The 26534-nt window shown below is 43.2% G+C and overlaps 1 protein-coding gene and 1 long non-coding RNA gene across 2 annotated transcripts in view; one reads left to right on the top strand and one right to left on the bottom strand.

Annotated features, from left to right (window-relative positions):
• LOC308331010 overlaps positions 1-26534 on the bottom strand; it is a 302214-nt gene that overhangs the window by 78489 nt on the left and 197191 nt on the right. The gene's annotated exons all lie outside the window — the stretch shown is intronic.
• LOC308330702 (uncharacterized protein) lies at positions 7921-25653 on the top strand. Its single transcript, XM_080785677.1, has 26 exons — positions 7921-9625; positions 10305-10325; positions 10667-10783; positions 12344-12397; positions 13069-13113; positions 13235-13261; positions 14037-14081; positions 14181-14225; positions 14934-14987; positions 16809-16877; positions 17125-17193; positions 18664-18726; positions 19039-19107; positions 19322-19390; positions 19681-19749; positions 19903-19956; positions 20380-20448; positions 20979-21059; positions 21874-21909; positions 22011-22047; positions 22152-22406; positions 22714-23013; positions 23884-23975; positions 24206-24356; positions 24438-24629; positions 24748-25653. Exons 1-26 carry the CDS (start codon positions 9380-9382, stop codon positions 24762-24764), a joined length of 2346 nt encoding a protein of 781 aa, XP_080641803.1. The 5' UTR covers positions 7921-9379; the 3' UTR covers positions 24765-25653.

A 26534-nucleotide genomic window follows, 5' to 3' on the forward strand; every position in this document is an offset into this window, starting at 1 on the left:
CCAACAATATCGACATAGAGAATGAGCTCAGACTCATTGCCTCTGGCGATGGACATTATCACCATATTGAAGACTACAGTCTTTTATCAGGTGATTATTATGTTTATGTCCATCAGTAATGTTCGGTCGTGTGTTGAATAGATAAATGCTGTTGCCAAGTGGCTGTGTACATGGCTTGAGTGGCTTTGTGACAGTGAATTATTGGCTTCCACTAATTGATCTAAAAAAGTATTATGTGTTTCCCAGAACTGAAGTCCAAACTCCTCAGTAAACTCTGTCCAGAAGAGTATTCTAGCCGCATCCGTAGACATGGAGAAACACACTCATCATCATCATCATCATCATCATCTACCTCTAACGAGGTTCTGCCTGAAACCTACTCATCCACCTCCAATTGGGTTCTGCCTGTGGTGGTTACTCCCCTGCCTGAAGGTAAGCAGATGGCTTGATTAAAATACCGTTAATAACTCACTCTGCGCTGAGTTTTTTTTTGTGGATTTTGCCTTTATTTTATATTTTTTATGGAGGGACAGACAGTAGGCTGACAGGAAATGGGCAGAGAGATGGGGGGAAGACATGCAGTAAAGGCCGTCGGGATCGGGAGTCGAACCCGCGGCACACTGCCAGCTGCATTAACAGCCAAGGTGCCTGGACCATTGAGCCATGGCCCAGGCCTGAGTTCGACTTTTGACGCCTTTTTTAATAGCAATTGATTATGGTTCACAACTGTGTTCTGTATGAGCTCGTAACAATCCAGTTCAGGTGCTATGAAAAAAATGAAATGAAAATTCCACTGGCTTATGCTGTCTATGGGAACGCAGTTTTTAGAATCGTAATATCTCGGATTCTTCTTTTTCGCCTCATTTCTCTAAACGATATGATCCCGGTTACAAAATGTATGTTTTTTATATATATTTGATTTATCTAATCCATTATCGCATTGCAACTTGGAATAGAAAGCCTACAGTTTCTATTAACTTGGATTCCCCATCGATGATGTCACTGGTGGACGGGTTTCTGAACTCCCATGAGACACAGACCGGCATTTTATTACGAACATTAATGAGGACCAGTTACTGTATATGAAGACAGGTTGAAAAGTGGTCTTTAATGATACTTCGAAACAATTTGAACCGACATGTTCAATGTGCATGCTAGCAGCAATGAATAATAATAATGGTACTATACAGTATCTGAAGGTTGAAATAGCTATACGATACTGATAATTGGTGAAACCATATATTCTCAAGTATCTAATCTCACACTATTTCTCCATCAGTGTCAACCCATGCTGTGTCCCTCTGTGACCTGCCTGCAAAGCCTGGTCCTTGTCGTGAGTACACAGTCCACTGGTACTATATCAAACAGACCGATATATGTGCACAGTTCTGGTATGGAGGCTGTGGCGGAAATGACAATCGCTTTAAGACGCTCAACGAATGCAGAAAAACATGCAGCACAACAGGTAAATATTGCGATTTTGCAACCGATTGCGATTTTTTTTCACCCAGTGTCAAATATCCAATGCCAACCTGGGGGGGCAGCAGACTGACCTCATGCTTCCTCCTATGCATGAGGAGTCCAAGCTGCTTCTTTTCACCTGACAGGGGGGAATTTCCGACCAGTTCCTTCCCCCTCCATCAGGCGCCCCGGCTGGCCAGGGGGAGGTAGTTTAGAGACCAGGATTACTGCATGTTTTTGTGAGGGTACCTCACTGCTCCTCCTTTTGTTTGCGGGGGGGGCTTTAAAAATAACAGATATCGCTGGTCATGCGTTGTGAGCATGTACATCTGAAGTTTTCAAAAGATTTGAAAGAAAGTACAGTATATACGGCTTAAGTGGTTAAAGTATGTTCTGTTTTGTTTCCCTCAGCTGGAAAACACATGGGCAAGGAACTCCTATGAAGAGGATTCTGTGAGCTCTCTGGTCTACTTCACTTCAGTAGAGTACTTTTATCACATTCACCTGTGTTTGTCAAACCATGACCTCTGTTGGTAGCATTTCATTTCTTTCAAATAAAAAATAGTTTTGAAGTTGTAATTGAAATGTCATTCTTCATCTTCATAGGATCTCAGAGCTATACCATATAGTTAGTATACATCCGATTCCAAATGATTATGTGTTCGTTCATGGTTATTTACTTGGAAATATTTGTGTGTTTGTGTTTGGGGAGGCGGGTCAGGGGTCAGGTCAGGGGTTTCCGAGGCTAGGGATATAGTGACTTGTCACGTGGATGTGAGGAGTCTTTACAGCGACGTTGCTAAAAAAGAGGGCTTTAGAAGCTCTACGTTATCACACGGCGCCAGGACAACAACTGTCGCCTCCCAACGGACAGTTGGTTTTCCCACAGTTCCTTTTTTTTCTCCACAGATAAACACTTTGATAACTACAAGTCAAAGACAGGCTATACGTCAGTGTTGATTTCGTCGACTAATACTATAACAAAGAATGTTCGTCGACTACCTTTTTGTCACTGAAAACTGAGCTACGATGACTAAAACTAAGACTAAATATGTTGACAATTTCGTCAACAAATACCGGTAAAAGAGATCGAGTGTAAGTCTTTTTACACTTGGTTGCATGCTGAAAATAGCAGATCTAAAAGCTCACAACAAGCTTGTAGATCGGTGTAAAATGTAAAATTAGTGTAAAATGGTGTAAAATTAGTGTAAAGTGTAAAATGTAAAGTGTAAAATTAGTCATTACGACGGCATCAAGGCCCACCAAAATATTTTTAGTCGACTAAATCAACTGTAGATTCACATATTTATGGTCGACTCTAAGGCCCCTTTTCCACCAAAAGAACTTCGGTTCAGAACCAGTGCCGTTCCGAACCTTGGTGCTTTTTGCGAACCGGTCGCGAACCGGCTGCATTTCCACCAGATTGACGGCCGGTTCATTTGGTGGCGCTATTATACCTGAACACAAAATGTTGAAAAGGAGAAGGATCCGTCATGCCCGCAGACGCCCCAAAGGTGTTGCACAACACAAACCGATGTAAACAGTATCCACAAGGTTGTGATGTCAAGGTTACAAGTTATTATAACGCCCCGCAAGTCTCAGCTGGATTCTGGATCGCGATGCATCCGTATACGTTTGGATCGTTTCATGTTTGCGTTGGCAATTAATGTAAACGTATTTTTGTTCAAAGATGGTTGATCGCATCAAATATCTGTTGCTTGTGTCACTGTGTCTGGTACACAGAAGTTGATCTATTGAAGATTCTGACCTTCAAAGTACATCATTTTTGTTTTGATTGTATTGCTGTATTGTTGTATTGTTCTTTCTGCTTTGGCAATGTAAACGTATGTTTTCTCATGCCAATAAAGCCCTTTGAATTTAATTGAATTGAATTGAATTGTCTGCGTCCTCCCAAGTTCCAACCCACTGACAAGTTCAACCTACTGACACACCCACTTATATCGTCTCGGTTCACAAAGCGCTGCGTGCAATTACAAAGCTGAACCACCGTTTTGTGGTTCACATTGGGAACGAACGTTTATGGTTCGGAACCAACTCATTTTCAGTGGAAACACTCTGAACTGGTTCAATATTTAGCGGGAAGAAAGAACCGAACCGGTTCAACCCCGGTGGAAAAGGGGCCTAAGTGACGTGACCCCCCCCCCCCCCCATGATGGCGCACGGTTGGTTGGATGGGTGGATGGTCCTGTCGGAATGGCGGTATGTCGAAATCGCGGTATGTCGGAATGAGAATGCAACATAAGTACCTTTACTTAAGTACAATTTTGAGGAATTTACTTTCTTACAATACTTTTTCTTCTATACTCCACTTCATCTCGGATCCAAATATTGTACTTTTACTCCACTACATTCATTTAAAAACTTTCGTTCCTAGTTACTGTTATTACAAAACATACATAAAACACTTCAGCCCTATATACATTTTGGCCATTTGAAAATAGCCAATATACAAGGAAAAGTGAAAAGGAATCTCCCACTGCCATGCCAGCAACAAGTTGTACGCAGATTCTTTACCTGGTAAAATGCTGCCATTGTAGTGCCACCACTGAGTTTGGGGACGGGGGAGGGGGAAGCTACGATGGGGGGTGGTCTCTCTCTTCTTCATAAAGTAGGAGTGGGACCACTTCTGCTGCTGCTGCTGCTCTCTCTATAGGTGGTCCTCAGACAAGCCTTCCATCGTCACTTCTCTCTCTATAGGTGGTCCTCAGACTGAGACGAGCCTTCCATCGTCACTTCCAGTCATCCCAGTTCTCCATACATCTGGCCCGCTCACTGCTGCTGCTGCTGCTGCTGCTGCTGCTGCTGCTGCTGCCCGGCTAAACTGGAAGAGGCCGCTGTCCAATTTCCATCTGCTCTCAACAGAGGACATTACGGTAAGGCAGCAAGGAACACGTTATGATATTTACATACTGGTCCATGAACTAAACAATATTTTTTTCATATAATGTTATGTAAATTACTTAAAACAAGCTTATTTGTTTTAAAAATGTGTAATAAATACATGAGTGACCAGCAATTATGAATTATGATACTTGACCTTAAAGCAATGAAGTGAATATAGTGTAATAATGTATTCCTCCACTATCTGCATCAAGTGATCTTGGTTGTTCCACTTTTTGCTTTGGCAATGCAAATGTATGTTTTCTCATGCCATTAAAGTGTAATAGTGTAATAAGTCTAATTGTGTAATTGTGTAATAAGTGTAATAGTGTAATTTTACCCTGCCTCCAGAACACAAGGTTGCATAGACTTAGCGAGCTGCAGGCACACAGTAAAAAATTGTTTTCAATTAAACAAAAGTTCAATTTGATACTAGACTAAACATGCATAGGCTACTGACCCCCATGTAATGCCATTTATATCTGGGACCCCTCCAGGGGCCACAAGGGGGCGGGCCGCCTATTGGGGAACCCTGGCTTAGGCCTACTTCATCATATTCTGCATACACAGAAGTATTAATCATAGCCGATCTACAAGCACAAAACACGTCGCAGTGTGAGCTTGTAGATCTGCTATTTCTGCTTCTTTTTTTATCCTGAATATTGTTTTGGTGAAATATACTGTAGAGTGTAGACCATTAAAGCGTGTCGTATAATCACCAATCGATGGCGCAGCGGTAGCACTGCCGCCATGCACTCCAAGATGGCGGCAACGCTTTGTCTATGTAACACCTCAAACACGCACGTAGACATGCAGGGTCGCGCGACTCGCGCACAGTCATGCATGTACATATGCCTATGCATGCGCACACATGCACCCTGACATTCTTAATATGTTACTAATTTCTGCTTTGATCCATTCATAAATATTATGATAAATAAATTATTAAGTCAATATATGAGAGTAGAATAGGATAAAAGCAAGTTTTTGTTTTGTAATCTTTGACTGAGTGACTTAATGTCCTCTGAGGCTACTCCGCTATACGGCATCACGACTAAAGACATCCTAAAGACATCCATCCTTCCTCCACATTGGGAGGACAATAGCATCTTAAAGATGGAGTGCCACAATTTTTGTCTACCGGCTTTTACTATAACTGGCCCCTGTAAGTTAAGTCTGAGTTCACACCAGTGTTGTTTTTGTCAACTAAAACGAAGACGAAAAATGTTCGTCGACCACCTTTTTCCACTGACAAAAACTAAATGGAAACTAAATGAAAACTAAGCTATGATGACTAAAACTAAGACTAAATATATTGACAATTTTGTCAACAGATAGACTAGGAAGGGTCTAGTGGAGAAGAGATCCAGTATGACTCATTTTACACTTGGTTGCATGCTGAAAATAAGATGGCATCAAGGCCCACCAAAATACATTTTAGTCGACTAAATCAACTGAAGATTTAGTCGACTAAAATCTTATAACTAGGCTATAACACTAAAACATTCCGGGTGACTAAAATGTGACTAAAACTAAATGGAAACTCTTCAAGAGACTATGACTAAAGCTAAAATAGAAATTTGCTGCCAAAAACAACACTGGTTCCCACCCCTCTCCCCATACTGTAGCCTACATGTTTTTCCCTGTCTTATTTGTACGTCTTTAAATGTTCTGATGAATTGAAAAAGGTGCTTCAATGCGTTATCTTAATTGGTTTGTCCACAAAGTAGAAGTTTTTGTTTTGACTTGTGCTTTCGTTTGAAATGTACAGGGTAAAGAAAAGTAACGCACATCCTCCAATTGGTGCTGAGCCAAAACTGTAGAAACGGTAAGCAATAAAATGGAAGCATGCAGGGGCTCACAAACTCACTTTAAGATGCTCCAAACAGGAGGCACGGTGGCACAGTTGGTAGTGCTTAGACACTCAGGCATGAAGGAAGCATGAGTTCAAGTCCGTTGCTCTCAGCTTGTCCCCCATATATGGGGACTAGGTTGGTGGAGGGTGTGTAGAGCCCAGGATCACATTAGATGATTGACACAGGGGTGAAAAATGGGTTACAAAATCGTGGGATAAAAAAATATATATAAAAAAATAAATAATAAGATGCTCCAAACTTTACATACAGTACGCCATACTTGACAAAGTCTGTGAGGTCAAAACGTCGTATTTTTTGCCTGCCTGTTGCTAAATAACGTTTGGAGCATCTTAAAGTGAGCCCCTGCTTTCTTTTAATTATTTCGTTTGAAATGTACCCATTCTGCATACTGTGAAATAAAAATCCAATCAATCAATTAATCAATCAATACTCATAACAGAGTATTTTTTTTTATATCACTAATGAAATGAGCACTTCTTCCGCCACTGTTGTCAACAGGTGGTCCAATGGTGTCCCCCATCACCGCCGTGAAGCTGGTGCTGCTCATCGTCACAGCCGTCAGTGCCCAGAGGTGCCGCCAATGTGCAGATAACCACGATGGTAAGAATATTATATAGTGCAGATGTTAGGGTTATATAACATCTGCAATATATCGCACTTGAGAACATCCCAATTGTTCCATTTGACATAAAACTGTATTCATACATCCCCGTGGCCTGTCACCTTAAGACCACGGGCCATGTGCGTGATGACGCAGTGCGCTCCCGCGCACGAGGGGATAAAACCCTGGTGCGACTCTGCCGCTTCTCACCCCAGGTAAACCCTTTTCTTCTGCAAAAGCAAGAAGGACAATTCAATTCAAATTAAATTCAAACAACATCGACAAAACAGTCCAGAGACCCTTGTGGTTCCTTAAGGCTTAAGGGGGCCCCTTATGGGTGTGTATCTCTGAGAGTATACAAATGCATGGAACCAAATGGACCATTGGTAACACCTCTGAAGGAAGTAAGGAAGATGATCCCCGCCTGATTTTGTGAGAAGTTTGTCCTTTACACATTGGTTAAAGTGGTTAAACTGATTTTGTTGGTGTATTTACTAATTTCTCTTGTATTAACCTTTCTTTTTTTGTTCTTGGGGACCCCCTGGAACGCCCAGTGTGTGCACACACGGACCACCCAATGTGTGCACACACGGATTGCACCTTGGACCTCGCCTTTCTGTTGGACAGCTCCGAGAGCATTGAGCTGAAGTACCATGGCATGGAGAAGACGTTTGCTATCAGCCTGGTGGCAATCTGAGAATCCCATCGTCAAATATTCGGGAAAACAGCGCCTCCGCTGTTGTTCCTCGAAATTAGACTCTGGGGGCAAGCTCTGTTTAGAATTTCGATCAACCGGAAAAGGCCCTTGCTTTTCCGCCGAGTTCCACTACTACCGCTGTGCCGCACTGTTTTCATTCCTACTTTCAACCATTCCTTTGCGGAACAAAACATGGATGTAACGGAGGAGGACATTTTTGCTAGTGTGCTAAGGAGAGTTGCTGTTCTACACAATGTTGAACATATCAAACCGCTTCAGCACATTTGTTTGAAATATTTAATCGATCGACGATATGTTTTATTATGTTTACCTACTGGTTTTGGAAAAAGCCTCGTATATCAAGTAGGGATGTCAGTAACGGATAGTTTCCCAACCGGTTAGCCGACAGGATTAACCGGGTCATTAACGGATAGTGGTTGATTTTTTTCTTTTTTTTAATAGGCTACCCCAAATGTAATATGCATGTATAGGCTACATAATTAAAGTTGGTAGACGAATGGTATACATTTATTTATGCTCCTTTTTTAAAAGACAAACAAAAAAGCAACATTTAACAATATAAATAAATTGTTGTAGGCTTAATCATCAATAAACATCGCATCTGCGCGTCTACAGTAGTCCTACAGAGGTCCGCCGGTTCTAGTCCAAAACATAAATAAATCCAGTCCAGATCTGAGCAACTTATACCTATAAAGCCACTGGACGCATGGGCTAAGCCTTTTTTTATTATTAAGGAAGATCAGCAAGCATGTCACCGTGTTCCGTTTGTTGACTTTTCGCTGACGAGAAAACCCTCAAACATCGATAGCACATGGCTAACTTGATAGCCGTAAGCCGTGCCAGTGTGGGGAGACGGATAAGAGGAGGAAGCGGCAGCGGCTGTAAACGTTCTCCCTCCAGGCCAAATGGCCAATAATGGAATTAATAATGCCAAGTAGGTCTCTGCATTTATACGGTTGACATGTGTTCATCTCGTCTCGCTGTCACTCGCTTACATTTCGACTACCGCAAGTCCGCAAAGCTACCCTTGTAGCCAACTAGCCAGAAGTACAACAGAGAACTTTGGGACATTGAGGGGGCAGAAAACCGAGCCAGAGCGCTGTTCATGCAGCCTGGAGTGTGACAAGCTGGGCGGCGCAAATAAGAACAATTTTAGGCATGTGTGCAACATGACAACTGTTTTAAAGTATTGTACAGTGACAAGTACAGTCTCTGTAATGTTTATGTTGTACTATTACTAAAAACGATCTAAAATAAAGGGATTTAAGATCAGAACACGTATTTATTATTATGCAAATTAATCGTTAAAGCTGATAAAAATATCCGGATGTTTTTTAACGGTCGGCTAACCGGTTAGCCGGTTGTTTGGTGTTGTTTGTTGACCAGAGGAAGCCATGTTCAATAATAAGAAGCGTGTATAGGTTTGCTTCCAGTGGGACGAAATTTCCTAGCCGCACACACATGTAAATCCCGCCCACTAAATGTGATTGGGTGATTGCGCGGCTGACTTCCTGAACTACAGCGTCCATACTTGTAGGCCAGTGATACGTTTCTTTCTACTGCTTGCCGACAGACTAGTTGACGCGAGGCAACAGTCTGTCTTGAGAGACTAGCCTGGTGGACAAACTCGCCGGCATCAGGCTTCAGAGTCAACGCGAGCTGAAGTGGAGGCTGGCTCTGCTGCAGTACAGCAGCCACGTCGCGGACAAGCACGGATTCGGAGTGTGGCGGAACACCGAGGAATTCAAAGACAGCGTCCAGAAACTCCGCTACCTACGCGAAGGCACCAAAACCCTCTATGCCATCGGTAACGCCACTGAGATGTACGAGAGGGAGAACGTTCCATGCAGCGTCAAAGTGGCCGTGCTGCTCACAGACAGAGATGGCCGCCAACAACTCGACGACGATCCCTCAGCTGTTACCATAGCCAAGGAAAAGCACATCAACTTTCTCACCGTGGGCATCAACCGAGAGGACGTCATGGCTTGTCAGCTCGCCAGCCGCGCATACTACAACTTATGTAATTTGCAAGATGATGACATTGTAAATAAAGTCCTCAAAGAAGTTGTAAGTAAGCCGCCGTTTCTTTTTTCAGATGTAACGGCTATATCAAACAAGCAAATAAACTAAACTGCAGAAAGTATTCAGATTTAATTTGGTGGTCTACTGGTGGCCTCCGCCAGTACCCCGCCAGGCCATCCCCAGTGTCCCGCCAGTGCCTCCCCAGTGCCTCCCCAGTGTCCCGCCACTGCCTCCCCAGTGCCTCCCCAGTGCCTCCCCACTGCCTCCCCAGTGCCTCCCCAGTGCCTCCCCACTGCCTCCCCAGTGTCCCGCCACTGCCTCCCCAGTGCCTCCCCAGTGCCTCCCCAGTACCTCCCCAGTGTCCCGCCAGTGCCTCCCCAGAAGCCACATTCAAGAGGTGGTTTCAAATCTGATTTCAGGAGATCCGTCTCAGTCTGAACGCACTAACCTGATCTAAATCGGATTCCAATCTGGTGGCACAGATCTGATTCAGGCTGGATTTGGCTGCCATACAATCAGTCTGAACACACAGATCTGTGACAGATCGGATCTGGTCACTTGCAAATGCAGTGTGTATACAGTCGGGATTCGGCATTCGAGAAATATATGGAATTGGGCCGGATTTGACTGCAGTGTTAATTCGGAACTCCCCCTGACTCCTCAGCCCGATCTTTGTACATGTTTTTGTTTGTTATTCATCGCTTTCATCTGTTTCTGTATGCAGGTGGATCTGGCTAATAAAATGGTAAGTAGCATATTTTTTCATTGCCCAGTGTTACACATACATGCACTTTTGGGGTGCAACAGTTTATCGAACGAATCAATTCTATTTAAAAATAATCGATAATTAATTATAAATTATTTGACTAATAATCGATTCCTATTTTGGAATCGTTGTAGGCCAGACGTTTCAAAATAATTCTAAAAGCTGTGAAATTGCAGATCTATACAGTACAAGTTCACACCACGCGTTGTGATGTGAAACTTGATGCTTGGCAGGCCTATAGCAGACGTACTGTATGAGTGACTGTATAGAATTCCATCACAACACTGACATAATTATTAACATGTCATTCCTTTTTGAAGTGCCCCGTCTGCAGCAGCCCGCCCCCAACCACAGACTCACCCACCACCCCAACACCACCGACCACCCCACAACCGTGTGTTTGTACCAAAGGCGACGAGGGGCCGCCGGGACCAAAGGTAAGTAATGACAGCATACAGCCTCCTGTTGATTATGTTCAATCGTACATGGGCAACTGGCGGCCCGGGGGCCACATGCAGCCCCCACCTTCAGTTAACCCATTCTGATCAGATTCTAAAAAAGTCTTCTACATCCTGACAGTTTTCTGAAAAAACTATGTTTCTATGTCAGTCATTATTCGATTTTTCAAAAATAGCAGACCTACAAGCTCATAGTTAACATAACTTTAACTAAATGCATTTTAAATTAAATAAAAATGTTACTTTTCAGGATTTCAATTCAAATATAGCAAAAAATAGCTGATCTACAAGCTCAAAATGCATCGTCTGTGACACGTTTTGAGCTTTTAGATCGGCTATCTTTTGCTACGACATTAGGCTAATATGCAATGTGGAGTGTCGAAATATAGTGGCCCTCTCCATCGTCAAATATAGTGGCCCTCTCCATCGTCAAATATAGTGGCCCTCTCCATCGTCAAATATAGTGGCCCTCTCCATCGTCAAACCCTGATGTTCACGAGAATATAGTGGCCCTCTCTATCGTCAAACACTGATGTTCATGAGAAGAAAAACACAAACATTAATTTGACATGAGGTTACATACTGTACGCATGTCAGCATTTGACACATTCAGATTTTGAGATTTGTCACTTTCTAAAGCTGGGCTACAAATTCTCTGCCTGCAGATTTTCTTTGGGTATTTTTAGCCTATGAGAAAGAACATCAACATCAGATGTATGTTTTTTTTCTAGATACAGTAGAGAAATAGATGCTGCAGCGAGCTGATAATGAATTGATTTATTATTATATGTTGTTGATATGACACTGACTTGTATTTTACTGACAGATGTTCCATTGCCTATAGTAAATGGTGCATTTATATAGCGCCTTTATCCAAGGCCCTTTACATAGATTGTGCATTACATTCACACACACACACACACACACACACACACACACACACACACACACACACACACACACACACACACACACACACACACACACACACTAATGACAGGGGAAACCATGCAACCATGCTACCCCTTAGCCACCACGGTCCACCGCCCCTAGAGTACAACAACAATAAGTGGCAGTAACCAATATGGTTAAAGGGATATTTCACTTTCAAAAAATACTTTTGGTAATTTCATCATCTTCTCAGGCTTACGTGAACACCACGCCTGAGTAGACATAACCGTCACATAAGGCTATATGTGTTCCTTATTCCTGTACAAACTTAAAACTCTATTATAACCATGTTAGATTAATCAAAAATACCCGTCCTTTTCTCTGGTGACTGAGTGATAGGCCTACTTCCCTCCTAATACGTGAGGAGCCTGTGTTTTTTTTTATATTACTTTTTTCATTTTCTTTTTCTTTTATTATTCTTTTTTTGTACTTTGTACTGATGATTTTCATTTTTCATCCTTCTATTTGCTTTGCTGTCTTCTCAATCTCATTGGTGTTCTGAGATTAGACATAAACAGGAACAGTAAAATTAAATTAAATGTAATGTCTGTAATCAAATCTCACACAGCTTTGTGTTTCATTTCACAGGGGGACCCAGGACTTACAGGACACAAAGGAACCCATGGAGAGAAAGGCTGGAAGGTCTTTGCCTTTTGATTCATTCTGATTTTCTGAACCAGTGCTGGTTCTTATATTAAAGTCTAATTATTACAGTCAAACGCAGGTGAGTTCCGAAAGGTATCGCAGAAGTGCATTAATGACGATAAAGAACACCCTCGAGTGTAATATTGTAATTATACAACAGTTACCCTTAAAACTAAGACAATCGCAGAAAAAAAAAGGAAGAAAGGAAGTCCTGCACACTGTCTTCACTTACAGCAGTAGTTCAGGTCCTTCTTCAGGATACCTGATGAAGGTCGTAATGTCAAAAACTGCAACATGCAACGCATTCAACATTCACTAAAAACGGCGGGACAACGCTCCACACGTCCCAGACTCTTCCCCCTTCTGGCTCCAAAACTATGGAATGAACTTTCCATTGCAAGAACTGCTGCAGACTCACTCCCAATCTTCCGCCGTAGTGAAAACACACCTCTTCAGACATCTTAGCACATAGCACTTGCCGTAGCACTTGCCCTAGCCTTGACGATCTTACGTAATTTCAGCTTCACTGTACAGACAATCTGCTGTTAGACAGATATTAGGTTCTTATAGCTTGCTGATGATTTACCTCGTGAGTCAAAAGAACCAGTGAAGATAAATGGCTGAGTGTTAATTTAACAAATGTAATTTCTATATTCCTTTCATAACAGGGAGGAGTTGGGTTATGCGGACCTCCTGGGCCAGGTGGCCCTAAGGTAAATATTACCATTCATGTCCTATGGTCCTATGCAATAGTGGGAGTTGTTTAACCACACACAATTATTTATTGATATAGCTCATTCACATAAAAAATCAAATGCTTCTATCCACTTGCAGGGTGGACCAGGTTCCAAAGGAGATAAGGTATGTGGTGCAGTTTAATGACAGTAATGATAAACCGTACTAACCGTAGGATTAAATTAGTCGTGCAGCCCGCCAGAACCGTAGCCTACGTTTTCCAGGGTTTATATTCTTTAATCCATGTTTTGATCGGATTGAATCGTTAGCTGCCTCTCTTTTTTTTTTTAAACATGAATTAACCAATTCAGCCCTATACATGCTGGCCATTTGAAAATAGCCGATCTACATGTATACAAGCTCACAATGCGTCACGATGCGACGCATTGTGAGCTTGTAGATCTGCTATTTTCAGATCTTGTGAACTTGTGAAATGGGACATTCTGCACAATGACTATACTTTCTACTTTTGGTACTTTAAGTACATTTTGATACCGATACTTTTGTACTTTTACTCAAGTAAATTTTGAACTCTGGACTTTTACTTGTAATAGAGCGTCGCAGTCCCGCCCCCTTTCAGAACGACGAGTGGCCCAGGAAATAATTCCCCATTCATTCATTTTCATTTTAACTCAAAACTAATTATTTGTTCAGCCCAAAATATTGTGTTTGTTACGATCCGAGTTGGCTTTGTCTACGGCTTTAAAGGTCTTTAAATAACTACTTTTAAAAATGTCTATGAGAAAAATGCATGGGGAATTATTTCATGTCGTCGTCATGAAAGGGGGCGGGTGGGACTGCGACGCTCTATTGAGTACTTCTACATTGCATTATTGATACTTTTACTTATATCATGTAAAACATTTGAGTACATTTGAGTATATGCTATTTTCTATTTCAGGGTGAATGGGGTAAATGTGGGATCCAAGGACCGCCAGGAGTCATGGTAGATGAAGACCATTCATATGCATCTAGTGCCATATTTTCAGTCTAATATTTGTCACGTAGTGATATTTATTGGTCTTTCCTGTGTGATGCTTACCAGGGTCCTCCGGGTCCAGTCGGCCCAAAAGCAATGAAAGGCGCCACGGTAAGTGATGCAGCGGTTAAAAATCATACATTTATTATTGCTATGGAGTGGACAGAAATTGTATTAGTAAAGCACTGAATATTGATAGCAAGAAACAAACATACATGTCTGTAGGTTGACCAGAAGTGCCCTTTTGCGTGGGACAGACTGAGACTGGACAGTCCCTCGATTCCAAAACTTTTCAGGTGTCCCACAAATTGAGATCCTGTCCCACATTGTGACTGGCAGGCTCAAATGCCCTAATAGTTAGTCCCCTAATAGTTGGCTTTCTGTTGTAAAGCTCTCATTGTCTCTTTCCCTGCAAGATGTGTTTTTAAGCCTCTTAAAGAATATTTCCTATAGGCTACAATACCAAGTTGGCCATACCACCCATGAAACATTTAAAAACCAAAAGACGCCAGAGCTGGGGTTTAGTAAGAAAATAATAGGCAATATTAGGCCTATATGATCGAATATAAGGCTTAAGTAATAAGAAACCAGATCCTGTCCAGTCTCATCCCCCGTCCCACTTGTCCCACACAAGCGATACTTCTGTCCCTCAAATGAACAGTTTGGCTCTGGTCACCCTAGGTGTCTGGGTGGAGCAGTGGTAAAGATCCTATACCCACCCCCATGGAGAGTAGAGAGCAGTGGAACCTTTTAATTTCAAGGACCCCCAGCTTATTAAACCACACACCCATAAATAACAGATACGTGTTTCCTGCCCAGGGTTCACAAGGACCGCCGGGTGACCGTGGACCAGAGGGCCCATCGGGGGAGAAGGTTGGTGCATTTTGTGCATGTTGTACATGGAACTTAATTACCACCAATTCCAAGCCGTACAGCATGGCTGGTCTCGCTACCGTCTTACAGCTTTTATAATGTAACCTTAAATTTGTCCCGACACAAACATTAAAATCCCATTGACAATTTTGAGTGTTCGCGTAAACACAAACAATGCGCAACACAAACATTGAAGATGAAGGTGAGGACGCAAATTCTGATAGGCTGGAATGAGATTATGTATGATGATGTACGACGATAAGATCACCCCTCACTTCACACAGGTGTGAATGTTTTGGGTTCTTGTTGACGTTTTTAGAATCGGCCTCACTCAGTCCTAATTTGGGTTAACCTATACTGCATCTTCCATACTGCCCATCACTTTGAATATGTGAACGCCCAACAATTCCGGGAAGCATATGGTTTGGGTTGGTCAATCACAGGGTCAGGGAAGCCGATGCATACAATACAATCTCACGCACACTGGGAATTCCTGCGTCATTCAGGCCTGCAGGACCACGGATACGCGTATTCATGATTTGTCGGTACCAGTGTTGTTTTTGGCAGCAGATTTTTTTATTTTAGTTTTAGTCATAGTCTCTTGAATAGTCTTAATTTAGTTTTAGTCACATTTTAGTCACCTGGAATGTTTTACTGTCGACTAAATGTCATAAGATTTTAGTCGACTAAATCTACAGTTGATTTAGTCGACTATGTGTTTTGGCGGGCCTCGATGCTGTCCTAATGACTGATTTTACACTTGCTGAAAATAGCCGATCTACAAGCTGGCTATTTTCAGCATGCAACCAATTGTAAAATGACTTATACTGGATCACTTGTCCACTAGTCCCTTCCTAGCATTTTAGTCTAGTGTTTATTTGTTGACGAAATTGTATTTAGTCTTAGTTTTAGTCATCATAGCTTAGTTTTCATTCAGTTTCCGTTTAGTTTTCGTCAGTGAAAAAAGGTAGTCGTCTTAGTTTTAGAAAACAACTGGTCGGTACTGTTTGTCCGTCCAAAGTGTCACTCGGCTCTTCACACCGCAGGGTCATGTGAGACACACCGCAGGGTCATGTGAGACACACCGCAGGGTCATGTGAGACACACCGCAGGGTCATGTGAGACACAACGCAGGGTCATGTGAGACACACCGCAGGGTCATGTGAGACACACCGCAGGGTCATGTGAGACACACCGCAGGGTCATGTGAGACACACCGCAGGGTCATGTGAGACACACCGCAGGGTCATGTGAGACACACCGCAGGGTCATGTGAGACACACCGCAGGGTCATGTGAGACACACCGCACCGCAGGGTCATGTGAGACACACCGGCGGACGATCGGACAGACAAACACTGTCCGACAGGGCTGGACTGGGACAAAAATTCGGCCCGGGCATTTTCGCGTGAATTCGGCCCAGACCAGCCCACCACAACTAGCGCGCAGATAGCAGAAACTCTACCGCCCGCTCCATCGAGGCACACACAAACAAACAAGCCCTATACCACCACTTTTACAGAACAACATAGGCCTAAATGATACAAACCAACAGACAACTACACAACCCTTTGTAGAGGGTTTATTTGTCACTCACTGATACAGGTACAGTGTACATTATCATGATGGCACTGGCAGAATGGCAGCACGCCCGGACCTTTCCTGGTGGCCTGCCTTATCATGGCGGCCCCCTACGGTCGCGGCCCACCGGGAAAATGCCCGGTATGCCCTGTGGCCAGACAATCGGACGGACGGGCAGACAAACACTGTCCGAGTTGTACTAGGACACATTCTGTGATTTTGTGTGTGTTTGTTATTTCAGGGTGAGCCGGGCTACCCTGGCACACCAGGATTCAAAGGTGACATTGGACTCGGCTATCCCGGAGAAAAGGTAACATAAATTATCTTTATCAACTACTATATCTTACGGACAATATTTTTGACATTTTAGTGAATATTCTATGTTTTGTATAATGTTCACAGAAAAATTAAATGCTCATTATATTTATTATATTACAGTATATAGTTGCTCTCGGGCAGAAACCTCGTATCTCCCTATTCAGACATACAGGGTTTCCACCATATTTCGTTTGCACTTCACTAAATCTTCTTGTTTTTGTTTATTTTCTTCCTACAAGGGCAACCCGGGATTAAAGGGCCCTGGTGGTCAACCTGGACCACCTGGGTTTGGACAGCCTGGCCCCCCTGTAAGTTAACCATACTGACACATTGTTGAGTGGACCATCTGTAAGTTAACCATACTGACACATTGTTGAGTGGACCATCTGTAAGTTAACCATACTGACACATTGTTGAGTGGACCATCTGTAAGTTAACCATACTGACACATTGTTGAGTGGACCATCTGTAAGTTAACCATACTGACACATTGTTGAGTGGACCATCTGTAAGTTAACCATACTGACACATTGTTGAGTGGACCATCTGTAAGTTAACCATACTAACACATTGTTGAGTGGACCATCTGTAAGTTAACCATACTGACACATTGTTGAGTGGACCATCTGTAAGTTACATGACTGCATGACGTACCTTTCTGCCTCTAGTTTGAGGGCAGCAAACCGTCAGATCAGATCAGTGTATTGACCATGGGTCCAGATCAGATCAGTGTATTGACCATGGGTCCAGATCAGACCAGTGTTTTGACCATGGGTCCAGATCAGATCAGTGTATTGACCATGGGTCCAGATCAGACCAGTGTATTGACCATGGGTCCAGATCAGATCAGTGTTTTGACAATGGGTCCAGATCAGACCAGTGTTTTGACCATGGGTCCAGATCAGATCAGTGTATTGACCATGGGTCCAGATCAGACCAGTGTTTTGACCATGGGTCCAGATCAGACCAGTGTTTTGACCATGGGTCCAGATCAGACCAGTGTTTTGACCATGGGTCCAGATCAGACCAGTGTTTTGACCATGGGTCCAGAGCCATAGAGTAAGACAGAGTTATAATGAATTGCATTTTTATGGCGCTTTTCTATGCACTACGTGCCTATACTCAAAGCACTTACAATGGTTCATTCATTCATACATTGGGAGGTGAAGCGGCGAACAGTCGACGCCAGCGTCCTCACTTCCCACCCCCAATCCAACCCTCGATGCTGAGTGTCAAGCAGGGAGGCACTGGGTCCCATTTTTAGAGTCTTTGGTATGACCCGACCGGGGATCGAACCCCGACCTCCCAGTCTCAGGGCGGACAATCTAATCACAAGGCCACTGAGCTGGAATTATGACAACTCCGTTCACTTCATGGGGCCAGTCCAATGGGGGCTCTTCTACGTAGCCTATTGGCGAAGTGGTAGACGAAGAGTGACAATGTCCTTGACCGGAATTTTGCAGAATGCACTGGACTCAGGCAACAGCCCAGCTTTAATGATCTTAAATACCTTTATTTTAGATCGTTTTTTATACCATAAACATTACAGAGACTTTAGTCGTCACTGTACAATAGTTTAAAACAGTTGCACACATGCCTAAAATTGCTGATATTTTAAATCATATCGTTGAAAACAATGTATTTCAAACTCCAGTTTGTCACTTTCCAGGATGCATGAACAGCGCTCGCCCCTCAACATCATAACTCTGTCTTACTCTATGGCTCTGACCAGATCAGAGGCGTGTTTTTGCAGACATGCTGACTGTCTTCTCTTACAGGGGTTTCAAGGGCCCCCCGGCGGCCCAGGGCCAAAAGGACCCACAGGCGACGCCGGACCAAAGGTATGATTATGCATGAGCGATGCACGATTCATATAATAATGATAATATCTGGGATTTACTTCGCTTTTCATGAGTACTCAAAGACGCTTTACATGTTGTGCTTGGCAATAATTTACAGTATATTTGTAAAAGCAGACCTTGGAAAGAAATCATGCATGCGGCAGCTAAACATATCTGTTTGACCTGCACCATACAGTATATAGGCGACTAAACATCTGTTTGAGCTGCACCTATAAGGCAGCTTTGTAGAAGGGTATTCCTGCCTCAATCTGTGTAAACTAATCTATGTATTATGTATGTTTGTGATGGTAGGGTGACCCGGGAAATACTGGCCCACTTGGAGATAAAGGTGACCCTGGACTCGGACCACCAGGGCTACAGGTAAATTCTCTTGTCAACTTGAACTTGTGTCACTATATCTCCAGGGTAGAATTGAACTTGTGTCACTATATCTCCAGGGTAGAATTGAACTTGTGTCACTATATCTCCAGGGTAGAATTGAACTTGTGTCACTATATCTCCAGGGTAGAATTGAACTTGTGTCACTATATCTCCAGGGTAGAATTTAACTTGTGTTACTACCTCCCTCCTCCAGGGTAGAATTGGACCTCCGGGTTCTCCAGGACCAACTGGCCGCGATGGAGTGGGCTCAAAGGGAGATAAGGTCAGTCTAATGTCTTTCTCTAAGCATTTCCTTCTCATCTGATTAAAATGCACACTCACACGCACGCGCACACACACACACACACACACACACACACACACACACACACACACACGTGAGAGTGTACAGTGTAGCCTTTATACGCGCGCATGTCACGCAGGGAAATAAAGAATACAATTTCACAGTATAGAAAACATTAAGTGTATACAAAAGAAAATTAACTGTCACAAGGCTTCAAATATTACATTTCAGAACAAACTAAACAAAAACTTTAATTAATTATCTCACAGGGAGCGAAGGGACCAGAGGGCCCATCAGGAACCCCAGGTCTTCCGGGCCAAGGCCAGCCTGGACCCAAGGTCTGTATACAACCAGGTTAACGTGAATGTGATAACAAACACGGCCATATGGCCAAAGCAGCTAGTTCATCATAAATTCATCACCCATTTGAACTCAAAGTTGGGGGAAAAAATGAATGGTACGCTACATTTTTGTTCCTTTACTTCTCCTAGGGTCCTCATGGCATCCCAGGCCTAAACGGCGACCCGGGCCCTGAAGGTCCCAAGGTTAGTGTATACACTACTCTACACTTCATACATACACATATGTATTAGTATTTAGCTCATAAAATGAACATAACTATAACTAAATGCATTTTAAATAATGTAAAATACTTTTCAGAATTCCAATTCAAAAATAGCAAATAATAAGTATTCAGGATTTCAATTCAAATATAGCAAAAATAGCTGATCTAAACAAGCTCAAAATGCGTCACACTGTGACGCGTTTTGAACTTGTAGATCAGCTAATATTTTTGCTACGACAGTAATATGCAACGTGGCCCTCTGGAGTGAGTGTGGAAATATAGTGGCCCTCTCCATCGTCAAAGTTGCCCACCTCCTGGCTACTCTACATAATGTATATATGCATGCATGATTGCCATACATACTTGTACAGTATATGCTTACAGTATTAACCATCTCTTCCAGGGAGGCATTGGCTACAAAGGCCCGGCTGGCCCATCTGGCACACCTGGGAGGGGTCTAATTGGACCCAAAGTAAGACATTTTTGTAAAGTATTAAAGATGGAGTGCCGTGAGTTTTGTATTTTTTCCAGTTTTTCATTTTGTTTATGAGGTACTATGAGGACAGTACTTCATTAGACCCCTCTGTGTGGTTATGTGGAATGATGTATGTCTATTTAGGGTTTCTTCCTGGAGTCTGAAACCTTGACAGTCAAACGTGCCAATGAAATAAACAGTGATATGGTGACATCACAATATCATTCATCCCCTCCCCTAACCCCTCCCCCTTTATCATACAACAACAGCTCTGGGTGCGGCTTCAGTTCAAACCAGGCATACTTACTGAACTGGTGGGCGTGTTGTCAACATAAAAACTACATTTTGAGTACTGTACACTTTTTTCCCTTCTATAATAATAATAATACCTGATGATCATGTTTTAGGGTGGGAAAAAAATCATGGCACTCCATGGCAATCTTTAAGACTAAGGATTCATACATTTACCGTACCATACATTTTCTTTACTTTTACGTGCATAAAGCTCCCCTTCCTCTTGATTGCAGGGCGACCGTGGCCCGCGAGGCCCGGAGGGACCAAAGGGCCTGACGGGAGAGCCGGGCGGCGATGGAGTCAATGGTGGACCTGTACGTATAAGATTAGACCTGCTCTTCATTTACTGTCATTACTGTATACTAGTGTACATATTACCAGGTTTACAATAACACAATGACCAAGGCAATCTGCCCTCAAGCAGTGTTCATTTTGACCGCAAATCTTAGGTTTTGCTGTCAAACTAGGTTTTAATGGTGGTCATTTCAATGACATCACGTGCACTCGCCATGCGCACGCGCCTACATGTGCGCATGGCACGCACACAGAACAGCTGACAGCCTGAGAGTTTTAGACACACAAACACAATGTTGTTGACTTAAAAGAATCAGACAAACACAAACTTCTTTACTGCGCTGTAGTAGCAAAACTAAAGATTTTGCTTTGGACGAATCTTGGACCAATTTGATGGTGGAGGAGAGGCATTACTGTTGCATGCAGAACACCACAGAAGCAGTGGCCTACTGGAGCCATACTGCTGTGTTGCTTAATTACCGTGTATGAGAACGTGCATTCAGGTAAACATAAGTTAAACCTGTTGTTATGCAAAATAGTAGCCATTTGATTTGGGCACGGTACTTGACACAGCGAGAAAATAGGGGGCCCACCGCTTGTAAACCTAGACCACTGCACTGCAGGGTACTTGAAAGTCTGGTGACCCGAGGTTATAGGAGCATCTTCTCTTGAATCTAGGGGGGACGCGTTCTAGCATGTACGTGCGTGCACCGTTCCGTTCCATACTGTACGTCACAATTGTGTTATATGAGCATGGCACCACTGACTACAACTACCGTAATCATGTCATCATGACTTTTTTTTTTCTCCTTTTCTTTTCCCAATCCCATGCAGGGCATGCAAGGACCAAAAGGAGAATGTGAACTCACGGTATGTTTTGATTAATGTAGTAGCGCCACAACATTCTAGTATACTGTATGTATTGGTATTGAATTGATACAATCCATATGTACTTTGCTCACTTTTCATAGAGAGATGGCATCATCGCATTGATCAGAGAAATATGTGGTAAGATTTCATTTGTGCTGCAATAACAAAAGGCAATGAAGAATAAAGAAGCATTTGTGAAAGTATGGATGATGTTAACCCCCCCCCCCCCCCCCTGTGTTCAGGATGTGCCGTCAAGTGTGGGGATACGCCGATGGAGCTGGTGTTCGTCATCGACGGCTCGGAGAGCGTTCGTGCGGAAGGCTTCGAGATGATTAAGCACTTTGTCTCCGAAATGGTGAAGCACTTCACGATTGGCCCCGCCGCCACCAGGATAGGCCTGGTCCTCTACAGCCAACGCGCTGACCTCAAGTTCAACTTGAACGGCCAGCTGACCAAACAGAATGTCCTAGATCACATCAATGCACTGCAATATATAGGTGAGCGGCCGTGGAAAGTCATAACTAAGTACATTTACTCAAGTACTGTACTTAAGTACAATTTTGCGTGTTTTTTTTTCTTTCTTTTAATGACGTTTAGGACACAAGAAACACTTTCCTGGGGTTTTTAAATATTACATATTGTTTTTGGGGTCCTTGACATGAAATAGTTTGAGAACCACTGATATAGAAACATGAGGTTTTTCAGAAAACTGTCATGATTTAGAAGACATTTTGTAGAATCTGCCTCAGTCCCAAATGGGTTAAGTAAAACACGCAAGTACTTTTTTTCCCCCCACCGATGTAGGTGAGGGCACCTACACCGGCAACGCCATCAGAACGGCCACCACGGAAGCTTTCTCCCGCGCACGGCCTGGAGTGAGGAAGGTAGCCATCGTCCTCACCGACGGACAGACGGATCCGGTGAAAGACTTCGATAGGCTCAAGGAGGCCGTGCGGGTTGCTCGCTTGCAGGAAATCGATATGCACGCCGTGGGCGTTTTCAATGCCTCTCACCCTGAAATTGACAATTTCATGCAAGAGCTCACGCTCATTGCCTCGGACAAAGAACACGTTCACCACATCGAGGACTTCAGTCATTTATCAGGTGATTATGTTCCTGTACTGTTCAGATTTGTGGTTCGTTACAAGATGTTTTTTTTATTCTTTAATTACCCAGGGAAGTAGCTGAGCACAGGTGCTCATTTTCAGCAATGCCCTGCACATAGAAACACACACAAACACATTAAAACCTGGGAGCTGACCAGTACAACCACAGTCTTATACTGTTGGCCACTAAGCAGCTCCAGGGGGAGCAGTTGGGGGTTCAGTACCTTGCTCAAGGGCACTTCAGCGGTGTTGGGTGAGTGATGACAATCCCCACCTAGATTTTTCCTGCCCGTCCGGGGAATCGAACCGGCAACCTTTCGGCAACAAGGGTGCTCCTCTAACCCTTAGGCCACAGCTGCCCCAAAGATGTATAAATGCTGTAGGATATGTGGTGTGTGTAGCTTTGTTCTGATGCAAATCTCAACACGCCAATACGTGAATATCTCTGCTCTCTCTGGGAAAAAAATACATATGCCTACTGTAACTCCAAAATGTTCATTGTCACGAAATGAAAAAATATTTTTTTTCAGGAAATGAAGAAAACCTTATATTTTTTAAAACAAAGCAATACTACCTCATCAAAGTTGGTATTGTGACTTTATATATTGTCAATTACATGCATGAGAGCGGGAGAGGTGGTGGAGCTAGTTGGTTTAGCAGACAGTTTGAGGTAACCTGACTCCGCCAGATTGCGGCAGTATTGAGTTCACAAGCCACCAGCTGGCGGAGTCAGGTTAAGTTTGAGGGTCCACTCAAACTGTTATTAAAACCTCAAAAATGGAGTTATGTGGTTTCCTCCCGACAGCAACGACATAAGAATTAGTTGACCTCAAAGCGATCTAAAGATGTTTTCTATTGTGTTTTTCAGCACTGGAGTCCAAACTTCTCAATAAGATCTGCGTGGAAACTCATACCCACGTCCATGAGCATGTATATGAGCAGATACACAGAATTACAGCGGTAAAATATCTACGACTGTTTTATTGTTTTAAGTAAAAGTAGCAATACCACAATATAGAAATACTATACTGTACAAGTTACAAGTAAAAGTCTAGTATTCAAATAACGTACTCGAGTAATACCATATTACCAGTAACAACAGTACTCATTTCACAAAATTATGTATTCAAAATATAAACTTTGAGTACATTCCACCACTGACCATCATCTACTGTACATACCTCTGAAAGGATCAGCCGCAGGGCGATTATAGTGGCTTTATCCGTCGCCACAGCCGCAGCAGGCATGAAAAAACACCTTCATCACCATCATCATCATCATCATCATCATCATATACCTCTAACGAGATTCAGCCTGGGCTGACTCCTGTCCTGCCTGAAGGTAATAATCGGCAGCTTGAATCAAATTATCAAAAAGGAGAAAAACACACTATTTCATTCACACTATTTTTTTCCCCATCAGTGTCAACTCCTGTTGCGTCCCACTGTAACCAGCCCGTGAAGCCTGGTCCTTGTCGTCAGTACACGGCCCAGTACTGCTATCTCAAAGAGACCGACGCCTGTGCACAGTTCTGGTATGGAGGCTGTGACGGAAATGACAATCGCTTCAAGACGATCGACGAGTGCAGAAAAACATGCGTTCTATCGAGAACAGGTAAACCTTGTGATCTCCCCCGTGACCCGATTGTGGATACACGGTTGAAGATAGATGGATGGATGAATGGATATCCCTTTAAGTCCTCAAATTAATTTTGTTTTTCATTTTCCTTCAGCTGGAAAAAACATATGAAGAGACCACGGAAGGCAAACCATGGGAGTGGATTCTGTGAACTCTCTACTCAGTGGAATAAATCTGAGTCAAAATCCATACATGGGTTACAGATAACAAACTACACCTCCACTACAATCACTACACTAATTGGTAAAACAGAAACTATTCTTTTCGGATCCAAAAATATTCCCTCACTATAAGGTCAACGTAAATTATTTCAATGTGAAACTTGATGACATAGTAATCTCCAACAAAAACGAGATTACATATTGTAATATGGGTTATCATTTATGCCAATGATCATGTTTTGAGTTATGTAAAGGTTAAAAGTGAAGTTGATTACAGTACAGAGAAGTTATTAGTGTGTAAGAGAGATTATTTTCGGGCTGGAATGTATTGTTTACTATTTACTTACTTACTTATTTTTTATTCATTGCATTTCCTATGTAATGTTTTAGCCTGAAATGTAATTAGATACAGAGGGAGTGTGGTGAATTTGTAAGACACAGACCAGCTAATGATGCCTGGACATCACTAAATGTCATGTGCACATACACGCATGCACATGGACACCTGGCTAAGTCCTGGTAATAGTGAAACATGATCAGGGTTGGGCACAGAACAGAAAGGCAAGCCAAGACAAAGGCCCATGGGTAATAAATAACTGGGGTCATTGTTAGGGGTTGAGACCCAAGGCAGTGGTCAGACCGTGGACGATCCTGATAGGCCGAGAGCCATATGAACACATGAACACACGATAGATATAATGCCAGACAAAGAAATATCTGGGCCGGTTGTTCCCCAACTCTCTACCATGTAACTGGGCATGCTCCCCGACGGCATGAGGCCGTCGGAACTATGCTGTTTGCTGTGCTGTGTACTCTGAAATAAACACCAAGGAACATCATCTCGTTGTCTGTCTGCCGTGCACATTTACTCTCCTGTATGCTATTTTAATATACAACAGATGGTGCCGAAACCCGACCTTCATGGTGTCTTTTTGGGCCAGTTAGGAGCAGAACCAGCGGTTTTTTATTCAGTCTAATTATTCAGTCTAATTCGTGAACGGGGAGTTTTTGTGGACGGCGACGAAGAATTTCCAGCGGACCCGACCGTGTGCTTGTCTGCGCAGCGGGGATGATGAGGACGACCACCGCGATGAGGAGTGTTGCGCAACGGGGACCGAGGCCAGCCGCCAGATGGGTGGACGGTGGAGCGGCCTGCGAGCGAGCCAACATCACGCCGGCGTGAGGACAGCGGTCGCGGGCGGCGAGCAGGGAGATGCAGCACGGCGCGGCGGGGCTTTCCATCATCCATGGCCGATTGACCGACCTAAGCTGAGTGCCTTCGTGGACCTGATCAAGGGGTCTGTGATGAAGACGTTCCAGCCTTTTCTTTTCTCTTCACCAGTGTTCCCAGCTCTGTTGTTTCAGAGTTGGGAGGGGGGAGAGGAGAGATGATGACATCACAGCAGTGAACTTTTTCAACTTGGTTTTGGTGTGTTGACATTGTAAGATATTCTATTATAGATATTGTTCTGTGTCATATGTGGAGTTGAAGTAATCTTGATAAAATAGCAGCTACGAATAGTTCAGTCTATTAACTACATTATATATTTCTTATATATGTGGGGCTGGAGTAATCTTGATAAAATAGCAACTACGAATAACTTCATATGATCAGTTGAGTGTCTGGACTAGGTTTATTTTTGATGACGACGACAGCGGCAGACAGCAGTGAACTTTTTCTCAACTTGTCCTGTCCAGCTGAACGGACATTTCAAAGCAA

This window comes from Protomyctophum bolini (assembly GCF_963924005.1).
Source record: "Protomyctophum bolini genome assembly, chromosome: 16".
NCBI lineage: Eukaryota > Metazoa > Chordata > Actinopteri > Myctophiformes > Myctophidae > Protomyctophum > Protomyctophum bolini.

Coding starts and splice junctions, on each gene's coding strand:
- LOC308330702 (XM_080785677.1), top strand. CDS start 9,380: ATGTACGAGAGGGAGAACGTTCCATGCAGCGTCAAAGTGGCCGTGCTG. Junction 13,262..14,036: donor CAGGTTCCAAAGGAGATAAG/GTATGTGGTGCA, acceptor TTTCTATTTCAG/GGTGAATGGGGTAAATGTGG. Junction 19,957..20,379: donor CGGGCCCTGAAGGTCCCAAG/GTTAGTGTATAC, acceptor CATCTCTTCCAG/GGAGGCATTGGCTACAAAGG.